The sequence below is a fragment of the Lagopus muta genome, chromosome 6 (genome assembly GCF_023343835.1).
Source record: "Lagopus muta isolate bLagMut1 chromosome 6, bLagMut1 primary, whole genome shotgun sequence".
Classification (NCBI taxonomy): Eukaryota; Metazoa; Chordata; class Aves; order Galliformes; family Phasianidae; genus Lagopus; species Lagopus muta.
In genome coordinates, this window is record NC_064438.1 from 19,369,676 (window position 1) to 19,391,145 (window position 21,470).

At 37.6% G+C, this 21,470-nt stretch overlaps 2 protein-coding genes across 3 annotated transcripts in view; one reads left to right on the forward strand and one right to left on the reverse strand.

Moving 5' to 3' along the window:
• Nucleotides 1-21,470, reverse strand: part of RAG2 (recombination activating 2) — a 44,515-nt gene that overhangs the window by 6,912 nt on the left and 16,133 nt on the right. Inside the window, exon 2 of one of the 2 annotated variants that reach the window (XM_048947720.1) lies at nucleotides 11,289-11,416. In XM_048947720.1, the coding sequence (XP_048803677.1) occupies nucleotides 11,289-11,371 (83 nt within the window). In that variant the 5' untranslated portion in view covers nucleotides 11,372-11,416. Of the gene's footprint in view, nucleotides 1-11,288; nucleotides 11,417-21,470 lie in introns of those variants that run through there. The other variant, XM_048947721.1, reaches the window with a different exon arrangement.
• The window catches only part of LOC125694460 (intraflagellar transport associated protein), a 41,835-nt gene that overhangs the window by 4,326 nt on the left and 16,039 nt on the right, over nucleotides 1-21,470 (forward strand). The window contains exons 2-4 of the mRNA XM_048947725.1: nucleotides 5,190-5,342; nucleotides 18,687-18,841; nucleotides 21,253-21,298. Of these exons, the coding sequence (XP_048803682.1) occupies nucleotides 5,240-5,342; nucleotides 18,687-18,841; nucleotides 21,253-21,298 (304 nt within the window). The 5' untranslated portion in view covers nucleotides 5,190-5,239. The remainder of the gene's footprint in view (nucleotides 1-5,189; nucleotides 5,343-18,686; nucleotides 18,842-21,252; nucleotides 21,299-21,470) is intronic.

The following is a 21,470-nucleotide window of genomic DNA, read 5'->3' on the forward strand; positions in this document are numbered from 1 at the left end:
CCAAAACCATCAGTAAACAGTGTTTAACATATGAGTTACAGAGCTTTATCTGTAGGGTTGGTTTAAAACAGCTGATTACATCGAGCCCTGCTTTGATGGTAACATACTGGAAGATCACACTGCAGGGGGCGGTGGCTACTGTGCTTCAGAAGTGTTTGGGCACAGGAGATGTTACCCTCTGTCAAAGGTCTCTAGGTGGTCTTTGAAGTGCATGTCACTTGTGAAGCAATTGGGAATTCATAAAAACAATAATAATAATAATCAAACAACCAAAAAAAACCCCAACACAACAACAACAACAGAAACCTAAATCCTCTGATCGTGTATGGGACTAACAGAATAGCACTGAAACCGAGCAGGATCAATGTGTTTACTTGCAATTAAAGCTCTTACACATTCTGCAAAACCCTCTGCAAGCTGTGTGTTTTTGACCATCAGGAAGGTCGACTCTGAGGCTTGGTAATGCACTTACATAAGCAGATGCAGCTCCCATTCAAGCAAATTGCTGATGCATTATGTGTGCACCCTTAAGACCTTCTCCTGCTGAAGGCAGTGGCAACCATCCAGCTGATTTAAATAGGATTAGCTGCTGCACATCACCCTGAATTGAGAGGTGCTGCAAGAAGCATCATTTGAAAGTTTTTGTGCTTTATAACTGAAACTTTTGTTTCTAGCTCATTCCTGTGGCTGTTGTGCCCTGCAGCTGGTGGTGGCCAGGGGTTTCTGCTGTCAGGGTGGATGGGTGGGGGGAAGAGAAGTAGGGCAGGACTGTGGGCAAGAGGTTTTCTTCTGCAACCGTAGCTCTGCAGCTGTTTAGCCAGCAAGGAAACAGCTGACTGCCTTCTGGAGAGTAGGTAACCTTCTGTTCTGCACAACTACAAATGTTTTATGCCTTCCTCAGTGCAGTCAAGAGCCTGCAGGATCACTCCTTTCCCTTGGCCCGCTTTTGAAGTGTCATCCTGGGATGCTTGTATTATGTCCATATGCAACCAAAAACATTTGAGGACACTGTGACATTGCAGCTTTCCATGCCTCCTTGCTGGAGTAGCCTGGCCAAAAGAGTCCCTAAAATTAAGGTCTTTCTAGTGCAGCTCAGTATATGAAACCTTTGAGAACAAGAGCTGCTAGAGAAATGTTTGCTGCTTTGTTCTATATTGTGGTTTGTAAAAGAGTAAGATTGCATTTATGAGGTGTTAGTTAGATCTTAAGTATTAGAGGCTCCTTTGGAAAAGGTTAGTTGTGACAAATTGGGTCCTGCACTGGCTGTACATGACTAAAAGATCAGGCGTAGTCCAACGGTAACAGCATATAAGATGTGAAAATTATAAATTTGTATTTGATCTGATTTGTACATAGTTCATAAAATCTTGAGCACAGGTGTATTTAGTGATAATTTCCATGAGCCCACAATTTATCACAGTATTTCTGAATATCCTTATTTTAATTGAGAATGCAAGTTCATAGTGTGGCAGCCTGATAACCACCAGAAGTTTTGGAGTACTCAAAAATGCAGGAAAACCATATTCCACTGCACTTTAGAAATTGTTTAATGGAACTAATAACTGCGTAATTGAAATCATGCTAATATTCACTTGATTTGCTCTGAGATTCAGTGCAGAGATTTCTGGTTTGGCTTAAACTGCTGTGAAGAAGGCAGCATTTTGAGAAATAAAATTGATTTTGCACAATCTGCTGATGATCAGCAAGACTAAATGAATGATCGCCTCAAGAATCCTCATTATAGTAATTTGGATGAATGAGCAGGATTGAGATGCGAAAAGAAGAAATAGTAGTTGCTGCTTAAATGAATCTCTTACTAATATTTGAGTCCAAATTTAACTATTCAAAGCCAGCACAGGGAGAGAATCAGATGTCTTTGCCTTACTTTCTTTGACTCTTGAGTTAGTTTGATGCCCTTTTGGAAAAAAAAGGACAGTTTTGGTTTCAGTAGTAGTTACTCTCCATCTGAACAATGTAGACATTTCATTCTTAGAGGTGAGAGTGTATCCAATCCTTAACTGGTGGGTTTATTCCAATCCATTACCATAAGTTAAGATAGCCTATGTTATTTTTTCTTCCTCTTGAGAGTCTTTTGGTCAGCCTGGTTTCAATTGTTTACACTGCAAAACATCTCTGCAGCTGACACATTGTGGAGTTTGTTTAAGAAAGGGCCAGTAATAAAGTAAGTGGGAAACAGCAGAAAACCAAAGTGAAATAAAAATGTAAAATACAAAAAACTCGGATAGGTTGAGCTCAGTTTCTGAACACCTTGTAATGGTATCATCCATCCTAACCACATGTTCAATTTCAGGAATGTGTACTGCGAATGCTGACATCTGTGCTTTTATTTAGGCTGCTAGAATCAGACTGTGCAGTTCTTCAAAGTAACTGGAAATAAGTGGAACATGTAGGTTTGGCTCCTCTCTATTGGTTGGGTGAAGAAGGGTTCTTCAGAAAGAACCTAAGCTTGCATTTGAACCTAACAGGTTCTTCGTACCGGTGGTGTCCTGATTCTGTAGACTTAATTTGCAGCTCTGTAGCTGTGCAAGGAAAGATTGAATATGTGTTGTATTATTACTTCTGTATTCCATTTTTTTATTCATTTCTTGCTTTAGATTTTTTTGAACAGAACTGTGATGTTCTCATAAAAAGCAGTGGAGATAAAATAAACAGATAGGGTTTTCTCCCCTCTTTTCCAATATAGGATTTGTTAAAATATGAATAATTCAGAGAACTCAGGTTACCTAATATATTCTTTGTGTTTTTCAGAAGAAGAAAAAAAGAAATGTCACCTGTGAATTATAAGTTATTTCCCTAACAATGGTGAATGGCATTGACACAGTTGGTAACAGCTCTCAATATATGAGTGTCAGCCAACAATAACTATCTTGGCTGTAGCAGAACTACTCTGGATATGCTGCTTTGTATTGGACAAAAAATTGGTCTGTATTTCAGTAAAGAATGCTGCCCATCTTCTCCTATGCTTGAACTATCCAGGACATTTTCTCCACTGTTTTTAAAAGAAGATTACTCTTCTGGTGAAGCTTTTCCCCATACATACATATTGAAGTACATGCTAGATGAAAATGCATAGGATCAGTGTAATGTATGTTTAAAACCTTTAGGGATAACTTTGTTTTTAGAATATATCAGGAGGATTCAGGTATAAAATATTGGATTATATTCTAACAATATCCAACGATGGCTTTTTCATGATGTTAACTTTCTGGTTTTCACTATTGCAATATGGCTGAAATTTTGTCAAGTTGAATTCAGCATTGCACCCTAGCTAACAATAATGACCAAAAGCTGGTATTCCTCCAGGGTCCTGTTGTACTATTGCTCTTCCACAGCTTGACCAGTACAGGATGGTAAAACTTGAAGTGGTTTCCCGAGTTCTAATGAAGTAAGAACTGAGCTATAGCAAAATGCAGATGCCTGCTCTGGGTACTTATTCTCAAGCTGATGACCGGGTGTCTGGGTGGCTGCAGAACACAGCATTCACTGGGACAGCTTCTGTTTAGCTTGGTTAATTATACAAATGTCATCCCCCAAATGGCTTATCAATTTTCTATCTTATTAGAGCATTTTAGAGTAAAGGAATCTTTGATGCCAGCCCTCCTCTGATTTGTTAATAAGTCAGTCAAACTCTCTGTGACTCAGTTTTGCTAATCTATGATTGGGTATAATATGTGCTTGTTCTGCTTCATGAGACTATTGTGGAGTTTATTTCATTAGTATTTATAAGGACTTGGAGATCATCAATGCCAGAGAAATACAAAAATTTGTTATTACCGTATTAAATATATGTATGTATATTTTTTCCTTTGACACTGGCTTTCCAAATCACTGCAGTGTTTCATATAATGAAATTTACCTCAAATAATGACTATAATAACTGAACAATAATGAGAAATGGCATTGCTTCCCTCTGAAACCACCATAATTTGCATAAACCATTCTGAGAGTCTGGTAAATGATATTCTTCTTGGTCAGTCCACAGAGATTAATATGTGTTTGACTTTGCAAAACATTAGTGAACTCCAGCTTCAGCTTGTGTAGGTATGCAGGTGTTTTCACATCCTTGGAACATCTGCCTTCTTTACAAGCTGACAATCCAGCAAAATTAGAGTTTGACATTAGAAATGATGCTGTATTTTCATTCCGAGCTTGTAACAATTCTTGCTTACTCTTATTAATTATAAAATCAGGTTGGCAGTCCTTCCTTGGTGTATTTGAAGATAGGTTTGAAGTTTTGCAGAAGAACTGAGGTTTCATTCCCCAAAGATGGTTTCTAATGCTGCAGTAAATTGAGGGAAGATGCATGGGAATGTGTGAAAATCAAGCAGTAGGTGAATAATGCATTCCTGTGTCCTCATTACAATTATGTCTGTAAACTGGTTGTTTTCTAGTACGGTTGCTACTGTGGGAGAGAGTGGCAGCTCTGTATGTCTGTGCCCCCACCTGTGTCATCCTACTGCTAGTGCTCCAGTCCCACATGTACAAAAATTAGTAATATTATTAACTATTTAATATCACATAGCTGTTAAAATGTATTTACACAAGAAAATAATGTGTGGTGTTTCTGCAGCTCTCAGCATTTGTTCCCCTGTCAAGACAGGGTCCTTGCTTTCCTATATGGCTGCCCAGTTCTACCATACTCTCCCTGTCCTGTGTGCTGCCTCAATGTGCGCATGCACATTGTGATTTCATGTGCCCTACACAATCTGGGTTTTGTGGCTTTGATGGTATAGTGAGCTGTGCACCTGCAAAATGATGGATTTGGTCCAAGTTTTGAGTGTACAGGTGTCCTACTTGCAAGATCCAGCAAGCTAGTGAGTGATGTCACTGTTTCTGCAAAGAAGGCAGGGGTCTGACAGATCTGAAGACTAACAACTCAAAGTGAGGGGAAGGAACCCCACTGAGAGAATCTGGCTCTTATGTGGCCCATTTTATCCGAGAGCATAAATTTCAGGCATACATCTTCACACTTTCTCTCTTTGTACTTTAAGTTACTACATGCCCTTGAGTTCAGGGGAAACGTGGTACATAGTCCCACTGAAGAGACTTGGACTTCACAAGGAGTGAAGAAAAAAATGACGTTCTGGGGGTTATAAATGTGGGTTAGGGACTCTTCAGTTCATATCTTTGCTGCCTACAGATACACATGGTTCTTTTTTTTATTGCAGGAGAAGCCTACTAACCCAGACATACCTATTTGACTGGCAAGGTGTGGATTATGGAAGAACAACTGGTAAACAACTGCATCCTTGATCAATTTATTAACAGCCATGAGCAGTCATACGAAGAGTTTCTAAGCACATTCACTTACCTTTTGAAAGGTATGTACATCCCAAATCTCCCACTAGAAATTGCAGCCTGAAAGGATGGTAAGAAGTGCAGCAGTAGTATTTAGAGTTTAGCTTCTGATGCTTTTATTTCTCCTAACAGCAGTGAAATCCCTAATGACAGCTTTCCTTAGTCTGGTTCACACACTTACAGGTGGTTTGCTTTCTTTAGGAATATTGTGGGAGGCAATATGTGGAAGGCTAGGCTTTCCTTACGTAAGTCCCATGTCATTTTGCTAGGGAACTATGCATAAAAGAAGCAGCTATGGAAAATTCTTTGTAGTACACAGTGGCCTAAGATGTGTGCAGCTTGGATAGTTTCATTGTTTTAATAGTGCTGGCTTTCTGTGCTATATTATGATGAGCATAAAACTGGCTCTACAAATAACTTGGATGAAGGGATATCATATTAGGATAATTAGGTTGAAAAGGTCTTCTGCTTTACAGATAAAATAAAGGGGTGGAGCTTAATTTTGATCTGAGCGTTACAGGAAGTTTAAATTTGTATCCCAGTTCTGCAGCTCAGGTTCGCTTATTCTGGTTGTTCTTTCAGGTGCAGTAAAAATAACTGAGAGTTACATATTACTCAGTTACAATTCTTTTTACTACAACTCTGCACTAATAATATCCTCATCTTATTGCGGAAGTACTGTGTTTTCCAATTACACTGTGTGGCATGCTCCGCTGACTGGCATTCAGAAGTCTGGCCTGTACTTGTCCTTCAGGCAGAACTAAGTGTCAGTCAGAGGCACTGAGCAGAAAACCAGAGGGGGAGTCAAAACTGCCTCAGAAATAATCTTGTGGCAGCCTTCTGTCTCTCGTTCCAATAAAAAATAGAAGAGAAAGGAGGCACTGGGAGGTGAGATAAGAGGATTGAAAATTAGCTTCTGGTCTTTATGTATGATTGATGCACTGGGGATAGGTCCTGTCTTAGAAGCATGCTACATATCATGATGCTACTTGCAAAAAGCTTCAGCGTGTATTTCAGTCACTTTCATTGTCACTACAGCATCTGCCACTAAAACTTAGTATATCAAAGGTAGAGTTTTAACTGAGTCAAATGCTTAGAAATGTAGCTTCCTATGCTGGTGTAAACAAAATAACTCAGGTTGTTTTTCTCCTGTCTTCATTTTCCTTTAAAAATACCCAAAGGTGTTGGTTTGCATTATAAAACTAATGACCTGTAGAAATTCTACTTAAGGCACAAGGTATTTTAGCATCAGAACAGTGCAAAAACACTGTGCAAAATATCACATTCTTAGTTTTTCAATTTTGCACTTGAAAAATAAGTCATTTGGCTTTTAAAAAATAATTCAAAAAAGCAACTGTAATAGCTTACTAAGACTGTCTGTTGATAGGCTCCAGAAATGTTCACTTTCATGTCATAAGTTCAGATATCCACTGTGGAGGTACATTTGTGGTCACTGTCTAATAAAATCTGTCCATTTACAGATTATCTTTCTGAATTTGGCCTGATAGTAGTGCAGATCCACACTGCATCTTCATACAATGAGCATTAGTGTTAGAATTTGCAGTCCTGTCTCATTAGATATAGAGATATGTCTGTGTACACAAATAACCAAAGCTATTCAGTTATGTTTGTAAATTAGGTTGTAGCACTGCAAACAGAAGAAACAAATAGAACTGATTGGATTCCACTGATTTCAGAGTACCGTATTTGTATAAGGTGACTTTCACTTGTATGTAAATTTGTACTAGCTCCCTAGTTGGGTTGCAGGGATGTTTTCACCAGAAGTTTCTGTGTTACTCTTGCAAGCATCTCATAAGAAGCTGGTTCCCTAACTAATATGCAATTTTTCGTCATTAATTAAATTTACACACAATAAAATTGAAAATATATATATATATATTACCACAAGTACCACAAAATCCAAGCATCACTGACTGCTCTGGGCTACCTAGACAGACCCCTTTTGAGACTGTAAAATGTTAGGCTAGACTAAGCCCTTGTGGACACATTAGGGTCTTCTTCTGACAGAATAGTTCAATTCTTGTAAACATGGGAAACCGAATATTAATGAATTCTTGCAAGCCTGCCTTTCGCTGGATTTTTAAGGGTTGCTAATAGCCTATTAAAGGCAATCTTATGTTTAGAATGTTGTCTTTTCATATCTGAATGTGATATTACCTTTTGCTTCTCTGTACAACATGAAATGAGATCAAATTCTTCATTGTGATATTTGAGAAAATACTCCTTTTAGCTTGAATAGAGCAAGATTTGGAGTCAAAATAAATCCTTCTAAATCCTATGTAACTTATTTAGTGATATATATGTGATTTAAACTTCATGGGACCATAAAATTGTATCTTTGATATAGGAATTTAGTCTTCCTCATTTTGGCACTGTTAAAAACGCAGTGACTCAAAGTCTATTTGTTTTAAAGTGTGCTTGCTGATGTGGCAGAATTTTATAGACTAATAGACAGTAAATTATACTGTAAGGCTTTTCCTTCACTTCTACCAGATCTAATAATGATAGAACATGGATTAACTTACTTGAATGATGTGTAAGAACCTTGAGCTGAGCATTTTAAAGATATATTTTCCAACAGAACTTGATCGATTGTAAGTGCATAATATCTATAAAAGTATGGCAGCACTCTCTACATGACTGGAAAGAATTTTAATAATTTTTATTGGCCATGTAGCGGAAAGACATTTGAGGGCAGGGCTGCTAAAAAGTCCCTTTTCCTGTGTATGGCATCCAAAGGGTGTTTTTTTATTAAAAAGATGATATTAAAATGAATAAATAGTTGAAAGGGATGGTGAACCCATGGTAATACAAATTAGTAATTAGAGCACAGGCCTAGAAAACTGAAACTTTTCATACTCTATTAAGATTTTTAAGAGTTTTAAGTATCTGCAGAAGAAAGACCACCTCTTTTGTTCAAATCCTACTGATGATATTGGTAAGAGAAATTATTTTGTTGATTATTTTGATATGTTCATTAGTATTGCTTGTAGAAACACTAAATGCTCTTATGTTTATGCCAAGTTAACATGTTTGTTTTTTGTTATTCCTTTAGCTTTGAGTAGAAAAGGTTTCATAACAGAACAGCTAACTAGCATTTTTCTGGGGTTGTACAGCTCTGCTATGATGTTTAAATCCAACAAAAAATCATGAATGATGTCTTGACAGTACAGTTAAAGAAGCCTCATGAATGTTGGATTTACAAAGGAATTCATGATGCTGTTTTCTGTAGGGTTGGCTCATGAGTCATCTCTTCAAAACTAAATGCTAGAACAATTTTGGATCTATTTCAGTGAGAATTTGTCTGATCTGTGATTTTTTAAAAAATTACTGCATGGGGCAAGAGACTCTGTCTGGTCTTATAAAGTGAGTTGGAAGTTTAATGGAAAGAATGTGGTGTCCAAAATTAGAAGGCAGCATTTGCTTCTTTTTCTTAAACTCAGAGAGAGACTGGGAAATTCATTCAAACACGAAGTGTCTCCTTTGATCTTTTACCAAAAAAAAAGAATCATCTAGATTTTAAGTTACTCATTTCTTACTTAAATGTCTTTATATATATCTATATAATTCTGAATCAGCCAGCTGGTAGAATAAGAAGCTATTGCTAGAATAAAATTCTTAGCCGAACTCGTTTTGCTTCACAGTTTTTCCATGCTTCTGGCTGCTTGACCACTGCGATTAAGTTCAGACCATTGCTGCTGTTAAGTTTGCTCTATTTCATGTACTTCACCCTACTTGGCTCAGTGTTGAGGGCTTTGATCAGACCCATTTCCAGGTAAACTGAACCTTGGATGTATACTTTCTAGCCCCAGTGCTGCTCTTTTAATGCTTCTGGACACAGCAGGCTGTCAGGCAGAGGAAGCTGGACAGTGGCCGACAATCTCTCTGCTTCCAGGTGGAGTGCAAGAGCTATCTTCTATGTTCGGATCAAATTAATTTAATTCCCCAGTGAAAGCTCCTGATGTATTTAGTTCACAGTCCATTTGATGGTAGCTATCTGCTTCCTTTTTTTAACTGTGATAAGAAAAAACAACACCTTTAAACTTCCAAGATAAGTGTCAGTAAAGGCACTTTACAAATTTGGGTCTAACCACAAAAAGCGTGGCAGAAAACTATTTAAGAAATGACAGTAAATTCACTTTAATTTAAAAAAAAATGGACCAGTAGGACAATGATAACCCCAAGAGAAATTTGCAGCCTTCTTTGTATGAGTGGATTTGCCAATAAAAGCAACTAGGCAACTCAATAAAACTAATTAAATTAATCTGTCATCCCCGGGGAACTTAAACAGGGCATGAAATAGGGAAGCAGCATCAATTCAGAGCTTTTTATTGATGTGTTTTGCTGGATCATTGGAAAGAATTGGTTGGGAGAAAAAATTTGCAATTTTCTATTGATCATAAATGTAGTAGCCATCTCTGTAACCTTCATTTGATGTAGTATAGAATCAAATACCATACAGAACCCCTAAATGCAGAAAAAAAGACATAAAGATGCAAGCACAATGGATTATTTTTTGAAATTATTTTTCTTTCCTGTGATGCCTCTCTTACTGAACAATTTTAAAGGATTTTCAGATGGAAAAAGATGTATTTTTATCTGTGCATGACTTAGATTATATCATTCTGGAATCAAAGGAAGGAAAATATTTAGTAGTTTTGCTGTTGATGTTTTGGTACACGTAGTGGTATAGTAGTGGTATATTGGCTGTGGTGGTATATTGGCTCTGGTTGAATTCTGTTACACTATATGAAATGATAAGACAGGATGAACCCTTGCTCTGCCTTCTCACCTTGCCTTGAAAGGCATCAAAGTGTGCTAAATGCAGCTGTTGGCTGTTTCGTGGCACTCCAATGAGGTGAGGAAACACTGTTAGCTCTCTTTTTCTATATGAAGAAATAGCACAAAGCAATGATGAGAGCCATATAAGGGCTTGACAGGACAACCAGAAACAATAACTGTGACCTCAAACTGTGTTTAGTGTTGAACCTTCCATAAAATTGTGGGGTTTTTTTCTTTTCTTTTTTTTTTTCTTCTGTGTCCAGTATGAAATCATGTAGAAATGGCTACTTTCAAAGAAGTATGTATTTGCCATTTGTTAAAACCAGGTCACTCTGAAGATAACTTAATTTCTTAATTATGATGTCCAAAATCAAGTATTTTTTAAAGTACTTGGGATCTGTGATTCTTTTGAATTTTGTTCCTTCCTGCTGCAATCTTTTTATTGATATTACTTGTTAAAAAATTAATACCTTTTGTGGATGTCAGATGCTTTAATCTGACACGGTTTGTTTTTCCTTACAGTGCTTATCTACTTATCTGCTTGCGCTGAATTCTTCTAGAATGCAATTACACAGAAGGTTTTTAAAACTAACCCTGTTCTGATTTATTAGACTGCAAAACAAACAATTAAAAGCCTCCAAGTGCGGAAATAATTCTAAATACATTGGTTTTTTTTTAGCTGACATTCCAAGTATGGCTCAGAAATGTGGGGTTCCTGTATACTGCATGGGAATTCTCCTGTTAGCTACTGTCAAATTTAAATTTTCCTAAACTATCCCTCAAACACAGTTTTGTCTGCACTTGGAAAAGAGTGGTGCAGATTTTATGAAGCCATCAAAAGCATTCCCACCTTTATCAACTTCTGGAAAAAAACTTTAAGTTCTTACATCCTGATACACTCTCAACGCACTGTAAAATACTACACACTGTAGTCTGTTCTTTTCAAAACATATTTTTCCCCCACAGCATAAACCCCCTGTTTGAACTAAAGAATCAGGTTTAGTGTGTTGGCAATACTTGGTAATGGTAGATGCCTCATGGTCCTGGCAGTATTAAGAGTTGTTTCTCCCTTACTTGGACTGAGCTGGTTAATAGCAGCTGAGAGTCTGCCCTAAAACGTCTGTCATGGCTTTCTGAAAATTGTAAAGATAACTGTTGGTCATTACCTGTTGGAAGAAGCAGGATTTTGTTCATGGAGGCTGCTGAGATGCTCAAATGCACATCTGTTATGTGGCTTAACCAACGGCATTACGGTATTCAAATGGAGAAGGTATCTGACACCAGCACTGTTGATCTGTGGAAGAATAATGCATGTATTTAAATGATCAGCTTGGATGAATGTGGTATAAACAGGAAATATTGCCACTCTTCTAACACTGACAATAACTAAAACCCTACAGAGACATAGATATTGATACAGAGAAACAGTACATAAAAACACAGCATATAGATTCCATTAAGGAGAAGTGGAGAGATACTGATGTAGTAAAAGAACAGTTAGACTTTTGAAAATGAAGAGCCGATTCAGTTATGAATAAGTATTGCTGTGCATTAGGCTAAAGCGAATGTGTGGGTGGCTGAAATATGCTTGATGTAACCAACAGTCATTCTTCTTTCCCCAGAAGAAATAGATACGGAAAGTCCTCTCCTGTCTTTTATTTATTTATTTTAAAAATAAGTTAAAGTAAAATAGGCAAAAATGGCAGCTAGAAGTAATAATTGGTACTTAAAAGATTACATGTTACTTGTCCCAGTCTACAGAATATTTATTTATCCTAGCTGAGGACACAGAATCATAGAATCGTAGAATTGCTCAGGTTGGAAAAGTCCTTGAAGATCATGAAGTCCAAATGCAACCTAACCAAATTAGCCTAACTCTAACAACCCTCCACTAAATCGTGTCCCTGAGCACCCTGTCCAAACAGTTTTTAAACACATCCAAGGATGGTGACTCAACCACCTCCCCGGGGAGCCTCTTCCAGTGCTTAACAACCCTTTCTGTAAAGAAATGTTTCCTGATATCCAACCTAAACTTATCCTGGCACAACTTGAAGCCATTTCAACTTATCCTGTCACCTGTCACCAGTGAGAAGAGAAAAACCCCACTCTCTGTGTAAGCACCTTTCAGATACTGGAAGAGAGCAGTAAGGTCTCCCCTCAGCCTCCTTTCCCCAGACTGAACAGCCCCAGTTCCTTCAGTTGCCTGACATCACATTGTGAACTTTCATTAGCACACTGGTATTAGTGAGCAAAGAATCAAGGCTATATTATTGAACATAGTAAAAGTTGATCTTTTAAATGAAACAAACAAACAAAAAACATGGAGGCAAATAGTGCTTTTGGATGATTGTCTGTGATTTAATCAGAGTAAGATCAAAGATGTAAGGGGAAGGGCTATACTGATTGAATCTCTGTTCTGGCATAAGCAGAAGAGAGTTCCATAGACATCCATTACACTGGTGCAGTGTTGCAGTGAGGGAAAGGGGAACCAGCAGCATAAAACCCCCTGTTAGTCAAATAGAAGAAGAAATGCAGAAATGGAAGACAAAGATGTTTGACATGCTTGCCTCAGTGTGCAAATTAATATTCATAACATGTCTTGAAAGTGCAGTAAGTTGTTATTTTCTCAGCTTCGCAGATTGAGTAACTTTGACGGAGGAGTTCTGCTTTTAGTGTTGCCATGGGATTGGTGTCAGTGAAATCAGTGAGAGTTTTAGCTGAGAAAGATTTCAATAGGACTTTAGCAATTTGGGTGTCTAATAGTTAGATAATTCAGATGCCTGTGGCTGGCAGATATGATACAGGATCTATGGAAAATCCATTGCCCTTTTGGGTGGCAGCAGAAGGTTAGGCAGGACACCTAGGGCTCCTAAAATAGCACTAGATAACTGTTTAGGCACTTGAATTGCCCTGGAACAGGCAAATAGGTGCCTAATTCCAAAATCTTTCAGTTATTCACTGTAGGGAGTAGTTTTCTTTTTTTTTCTTTTTTTTTTTTTTCTTGTCAAAATAAGTTGGACAAATTCTGCATTGATTTACAATGATTTATATATTTAAATACACAGGAAAAGAAAGATAGCTCAAGAATGTAAATTGGAGCAGATTTCCTTGGCAAAGTAACTAAAATAAAATATGAAGTTCTGTGCTTAGCTGTGCAGTATACAAGCAGGGGGAGGCTGCGTATTTTGATTAAGGTACTGCAGAGTTATATCTGGGAGCAGGTTTGATCGAATTACAAAAAAACCAAAACAAAACAAACAAAAAACAGCAACAAAAAACTAAGCTTTAAAAATTATCCTCCCAACAAATTGGGTTTTCAGGCTTTAAATCTGTTTCTTTCCTGTTACGGCTTGGCATTTAGGGTAAATTACCTCAGCACCATAAAGCCGTATACATAGTTGCTAATAGGTAAATGCAGGTACTTCTGCACTTTGTCCCTGTTCTGAAAATCCTGGAGTGATATTTTATGGAAACATTTCAGTTTGTTTATGCTTTATGTGTGTCTGTTTGCTGGTGCATCTGAGATAATAAATAAAATTGAAATTTGTACTCTTGACCTCTGTACAAGACCATTATCATGCTACTGTGAGTAAATTACTTCTTGTTCAGGAGCACTGCAAAAAGACACTGCATTATTTGAATCCCAGGGGTTCCATCAAAGCATAACTTTGAAGGGATTTGAGGGATTGACAAGTCTTATGCTGTCTAATATTTTGAGGACAAAGAGGTAACTTGGAACTTTGCTGCATTAGTTTTTTTTTTTTTTTTTTTTAATAGTTGAAAAGGGCCTTATTCTCATCCACTTTTTATAAACATTTTTGGCATTAATCCATTGAATTGAAGGAGTGAAACGCTTGGTATCTTATATCGTTTAGTCTGGTGTGTTATCCCAAGCCAGGCACTCTGCAGTATTGATCGCTGTGTCTGTTCTTGCTTTGAAATGTTTCAGACCAAGGGACTTTTATCATTCTTCCAGGACTGGGGCTACTATTTCATCTCATAGGTTTCACTGACAGAAAGTTTTTCCTGGTAATCCTGATAGCTCTCTTCTCTGGCTTTGTGGTAAGTGACTCCATTATTCTTTGAAATATATGGGTGATCAGTGGACATTTTCAAAAGATTCCCTTCCAAATTGAAAGACAAAGAGAATTTTAAGCAATATGGAGGATAGATGCTGGACAGAACGAATGTATCAATCTGATGTACTTTCTGATAGAAACGTTTCTGAAGCCTGCAACATACGTCTCAGTTACAGTGATGGATATTACTCTTGAGAGACTGAGATTTGCTTTTCTAGAGACCTAAGCTTGTTTGTTATTTCATTGTTAAGGTAGTGACAGTGGAATTTCTAAAAAGTAAAATTGAAAATCTGTCTTCAGAGTAAATATAGGAATCCTTCCATCCTTTCAAACCTCTGCTACTTTTTGTTGCGTTTGTATCTGTTATTTATTTTTTCACACATAGTATCTAAAGGGGGTGGGGAGGAAGAGTGGGCTATGAGAAAGAAGGGGGCAGACTCTTCAGCAGAATGTGTTGTAACAGAACAAGAGGAAATGGTTTCAAGCAAAAGGAGGGGAGACTTAGGCTGGATAGAAGAAATAGTTTTTTTACAATAATGGTAGCGAGGCACTGGCACAGGTTGCCCAGATATGTGGTGGAAGCACCTGTCCTTGGAGATGTTCAAGGTCAGGCTAGATGGGGCTGTGAGCACCTGTTCTAGTGTAGGTATCCCTGTTCATTGCAGGGGAGTTGGATCAAATGACCTTTAAAGGTTCCTTCCAACTCAAACGATTCTATGATTCCATGAAAAGCCAGTGCTGTACACATCTGGGTCTTTGCTGTGAATAATGAGTCAATTATCACTTAGCCAAGGGGGGGAGGCTGAGCGAACCTCTCACTGGCTTGAATGTGACCTGTTTTGCTTTCTGTTCTCTTTCAAGAGTAAGGACAGAAATGGCTGGAATTCAGAATACTGTCAAAGGAATAAAGCTGAGATATTTCTCTGCAAATTGCCAGTTTCTTTAGATTTAGCAAAATTTGTGTTGTTTTAAATATATTTTTCAAGATATTAGCTTACTGCTCTCAAAGAGGCTGTTGTGTGATGTGTGTGTTGAGAAACTACAGGTATCAGTAGTCATCAGAAGAGTGGATCTCATCTGCCCTGAGGCACACTGTCTGTGCAACATTATGTTTGATTCTCCCACCCCCCTGCCTGTTCTTGTGACATGGCCTTATTATGCACATGGGTGCATAGCTGATACTTTTACTGAGGAAGCATGTAACAATTTATTTGTGTTCTTTTTTCTTGTCCTTGTAGTATTTTTTTCCCCTTGCAGTCATTAATCTAGTATCACATTGCAGTTGTGAATGTTGCATCAAAGGTAATACTGATGTTATGTAACTCAGCAATGCTGCAGTTGTCTTAACCAAAAAAAAAAATGTGTCTAAGAGCAGCTTATGGCTAGTCTCTTTGGAAAATGAATACTATTCTAGCTAGTCTGAAGTAAATGAATGGTGCACAAATACTGTGAATGGCTCTTGATTTCTTGTTAGCTCACATAACCTATCAACTTTTTGTCTGTGAGAATAGCTCAGATGTCCAGAAAGCATAAAATAAGTCATAAAATAACTTTGTGGACTGCTTAATTGTAACTAATGACAACTATTTGTCCTAGGTCTTCTGATATTAAGTGATATGCTTTTATTTGGAGTATTCGGGATCTTTGGAAAAGGATTATAGCACAGAAGAATGATCACAGGGGCACCCAAGATAGACACTGGCTTATTCAGGTTCTTCACTGAAAGAGTCAGGCATTGGAACAGGCTCCCCAGGACAGTGGTCACAGCCGCAGGTTGCCAGAGTTCAAGAAGTGTCTGGACAATGCTCTCAGATATATGGTCTGATTTTTGGGTGGTTCTGTGTAGAGCTTGGATGATGCTTATGGGTTCCTTCCAACTTGGGATATTCTATGTTTCTATACATAAGTTTATTCAGAGCCTACTGGCGTATGAATTATGATGTTGAACATTAAAGTTGATGGTGCCTTTCGTCTCTCTGTTAATCTTGCTGAGAAACGTATATTGCTTCCAGAAGCTTTCTTCCAGTTTTCTTACATAAAGGCCCCCGAATGTGCACAGTGAGGATACTGGCCCCTCAGTTCCTGGTGTGACACTGTGGATACACATGTTTGTCTGCATAAAGACATTAATATCCTCTTGTGGTTTGTCAGTTTTTAATATTAAACTTCTCAGTTCTTGGTATAAAAAAGGAAGTTCATCCTGTTCTACCACTGTAATAACAAAAGATTGAAGCTTTTTGAGCCGCTAATCACATTTTTCCTGTAAAGTGGGATGACAATATCTTCAAATAGTGGGTGATCACTTTAACCTGTCAAGAGTTTGAAAGAGGGTTTCTGATTTAACACAGCTTCATTTGCATGGCTTGAAAAAGAGAGTGTGTAGGAAGAAGACATTGCCCATATGTAGTGCTGTTTCCAAATATTGTTTTAGGAAAGCACTTGCTAAAAAAGCAAGGAGAAGCCAGATGTCATATCAAGAGACCTGGGATTTAGGAATTATTCAGAGGATCCATCTGTGGTTTGAGTTTTAAAACCTGTTTGCTAGGCTGTTCTGATCTGGTGCAATTTACTTTTAATGAACCCGACTCTTACAAGTAAGGACGTAAGGTTATGTCCAGAATGCCAGCCCTTTCTGTGTGTCATAGTAACTGCAGCACAGAGCTGTCTGTGGGGATTAATAAGTCTGTGGGAAAGTGGATGGCTGAATGTACTAACCCCAAGGGCATCATTAAGGCTCTCTGCAAGAATTACTTTAATGCCTATAACGTGTAATTTCGCTTTAGAAATGTACTGCAGTGTTTCTTATTCTTATAGAGTAAATCTTTCAAACTAAACCCAAGAAGCTTGGTTAAAATCAGCATTTATTTTTTCATGTAGTGCAAAGTTCATCTGGTTCTCCATATTTTATAATGGATTTTTTTATTTATTTTTTTTTTAATAAAAAGGCAGTTTTATTTTAGCTACAATTAGTATATTTTTAGCTACTTTGTATGCAAACAGTCAGAGTGAGTTTAGAATTCCAAACTGCCATGCAAATGCTTGTCTTGACCTCCAGTCAGCTCTCAGCTGCAGTTGCATTGTGGAGGTTCCATCCGTGATGTCATTGCTGTGTCATAATTTTGCTGGCTGTTCTGCACTGCAGAGACCTGTCCGGTATGATGGCCAGAAGAAGCAGGAGTTGTCCTGTCCTCACTTCTGTTGTAAATGGCATTCTTAAAGGTATGAAAGGTTGACTCACTTATATTTTTGAATACTCCCTTATTTTCACTGTGGGCCCAATTAGCTGCTATTGATGTATAAAAGAAACATGAGAGAAGGTATCCCAGTCTTCTGTTGGTACAGTGTCAAAATGTTTTTCCAGTCTGACTTTCAACAAGAGAAGAATCCCCTAAAGGAACAAACCCTTCTTAAACACCTATATTTAATCTTTAATTTCAGAACCTAAACTTTTGACAACTAAATGCTGCTGGCATATGGCTGTTTATAAGCTTGATCCCAGAAACAAATTTTCTCTTGCAAAATTGTTCCTGGACAGTCAGGTTGCTAATGTAGGTTTTGAACACTGAAAGCAGCAGTACCTAAAGGTCTCAGCTCAAATGAGGTGTATTACTAAATAAAGATACAGGAGCTAGATTTGCGTTGTGATAAAGAGAGCAGTTCTTTGCTCAGCATCAAAGACAGTGTAGGAAGCCACACCTTGAAATTTGCTTTCTCATCCTTTTAGGATTGTGCGTCTTTCTAAGCAGAAATCTTTCATTGGATTATGATCTGGGGCTCTCTCTTCCTGGTGGCAAATTGCGTGCTGTCATCTGTCTACAAACTAGTAACTTTAAAGTGATAATATCGTATAGGACCTGTCACTGTATCTCATCACATAGTCTTGGTCTGGTGGAGGGTCTGGCAGTGGTGATGTGGAAACCTGAGAGCTTTGCAGATGTTGGACCTGGGCAGACGCACAACTGGTGTCACTACCAGCTCTGGCAAATGAATTGCCAAGGCTGACTTCTATACCAGACAACATGGATGTTTGCTCTAGTGGTTGTGGTGTTCACATGCAGGAGCATGTGTTTGGGCTATTCATCAGTGTAAACAGGGTGATACCAAGATACTGTGGTATGAAATACAAGAATTTTTGGACCGGATTATTACAGCACTCAATACAATTCAGAGCATTTTTCTGTTCTTGGTAACCTATCAGGTATGTGAAGGTATGTAAAGTTTTTTATATACTGTAAACTTTTTCAACAGTGAATTTTTCCGTATCAAGGAATAGGTCATACTTTATGTGCTAGGAGTTCAAGCTGCATATTTAGCTTTATGATAAAGATTGCAAAGTAGATGTATATCATACACATGGAAATTCTGAGCATAAGACGAGAAGTGAATATTTGAATAGTCAGTATAATATCTAGCGAAATTCATATGTTTTTCTTTATCTTGGATGGTGCCATTATAGTATCTGATGTAATATGATTCTCCTTGCAGAAGAAGAGATGAAGATGATTCAAGGATGTAAAAAATCCTTAAGAAGATCATTTTCTGATTCTGACATCTCAAATGGAAATAAACAGGATGGTTTCCCTGAAAGAAGCAAGGAAAAGCTCATGTCTGTCCTACCACAGACTCCAAATGAGAACAAGGTAATAAGTTAACATTTGTCTGTGTGGACAAGCATCAGTTTCAAAAAGATTAAAAGAAGTAAAAAAGAAGGGTATACTGTCTAAATGTTAGATGCTGATGGTATTATCCCATCTAAGGCAAATATTTAAAACACTACCCAAGTGTGTAATGCTTACAGAGGCACCTGCAGGGATCACATTTGACAGCGGCATTTTCTCTACTGCAAAGCTGTCCTAATCTGACTAATAAATAAGGAGCCCCACAAAGACCATTGTTAGGCTTTCACTCAAAACTGCAGTTAATGGTAGGGTTTGGGAAAAAGACTTGAGTGTGTGAATACCAGCATGCACACATTTACTTTGCTTGAGGATTTTAAAAAATACAGCATCCTGTTGCTTCAGCTGCCTAAAGTAAATATTAGGCAGGCCAGAAGTCTTTTTAATCTTTGGAAACCTATGAGATTAGGAATGTGCAGGGAAAGGAAAACCACATACATCATCTGGAGAGAGCAAGATGAAAATCTGAATCTACTTCTTAAGAACTTGTACCCTCCTGCATGAATAACAAAAAATAAAGCTCCAATCTTGCCTGTAATAGATTCATTAAGCTTCTTATTACAAATGAAGTAGCAGGTCGTTTTGTGCAATACACACAGCAACACGCTTCAATGGCTTCAAGTGATGGCACTGCTGGGCCTCAGTCAAAGAGAAAAAGCTGTCATTTTTCTCCCTACTAACACATGCCTTTGAGGTAGAATCAAGCAAGGCTTTTAAAACAGTCACATTCTATCAGCTGATTGTATAACAAAAATGACAAAAATCTTTTTGCCACTGATCTTATGAAGAGTATGGATGCTTCATTGGTATAGATGGCCTTTGGGTCTCTTGCTTTAGCCACTTAATTGTTTTTCCACCCTGTAGAGCGACGTGCAGCTTCCATTAGCCTTTATGTTAAGGAAGATCTTAATACTGGTCTTTGTTGCTACAGAAAAAATAGTTTCAACCATGACGCCACATTTTTGTCACATGAACAGTTTTAGAAACAAATACAGTAGTAGTAGAATGTATCAGAAAAGCTGCTAGAATTGTAATGGGAGGAGTCTTTAATACATTAAGTTGGGCACAGTAGCCTTTAAACTTCCTGTGAGGAAAGAAGGGAAAGAACTGCATTTGTAAACAATATTTCTATTCCAAATGTTGCTTTTTTGGCATAGTGTGATTACTTATACTAAATCAGTCTGGTTCCATGTAGAATTTCAAAGGATTACCTACATGCATTCTATTTGCAGCAGCACAGCATTCAGTTTATGCAATTTTTAATCACTGTCAAGAATCTGTGTGTGTAAATCAGTAGGGGTGTAAATGAGCTGGACTATTGCTTTGGTTCTGTTTCATGCATATTTCTGCATGTCTATCTACAAACGGTCATAAATGAGAGCTGGAAATCTGGTGACTCTGATGGAAATGGCCTCAGTCTATCTGAAAGAGCTCAGGTGAGGTTTCCTTTGATTTTCTTCAAAGTGGAGATTATGAGTTGAACGTCACTGAATTTTGCTTTATGTATAAACAAAGCACTTGCAGTTTGTCAGTGTATTTCTTTCACATCTATGGGAAAGAAGAATGAGATCATCATCCTCCACATTTCTTTTCCAAGTGTTAATGAGCATGTGCTATTAAAATATAAAGGTTGTGTAACACAATAGTGCCAAATCAGTTTGTAAAAAATGATCAAAGAGCATCCCTGATTACTGCACAGATACACAGAAGGCTCTATTGAGTATAGTAAATAAATCCTTTGTTGTAACACTATTTACAGATGGGCTGGGAAAGCTCTTTGACTCTCATATTTGCATCTATTCAGAGTGCTGCCTTGAATATGAAGCAACTCTTGTGATACTTGTTCTATAGTGTGGACTGTTTTCAGCAGATATTAGCCTGATAAAAGCAGTAGTGATACGTTCCAGCTGAAGTATTAAAATTTACACAATCCTTAGCTTTTTCATTTTCCATTCAGTTCAATATTAATATCAAATATAGAAAGATGAAGTTTACAGTTTAAGCTGTGCCTGTGTCATGTGTTGTGCCTTTGCAAATCCACAGAGTAGCTTTTTTTTCTTTGAAAATATTTGACTTCTCCATCTTCCTACCAAGATTTTGAAAAGGTTGCTCTTCAGCTTGAGCTTCTTTTGCTGTAGTTGGTATGCAACAGCTGCAGCAGCAATCCTGTGCAGAAATCCTTCTACACTTAGAAGTTTTTCCTTTGTGTTTTACATTGAAAAAAAAAAATCATATTCTTTCTTGGAAAAATACAGAGGAGAATTGAGATGACAAAGAAGACAACTTAATGCTTTTCTGCTTTTATGTAGTTTGTACTGAAATGAATGGAATTTGATCTGTTTTTCACTTTATTATTTTTTTTTTTTTCACTGCAGGTGGACCATTACTTAGAAACATACATAGATGGAGAGCCATGCAATGGTACGTTTTATCCATCTTCATATTCACAATCTGATTCTGTCTTTGGATCCATGTGTACAGATATTACGTTTTATTCTTTTTAGTGACTCTGAAACATTGTTTAGCAGAACAGTTTATCTCTTAAAAATTTTATTTTTCCTCCATTCTTCTATTGCTAGAAAATTTTCCCAAT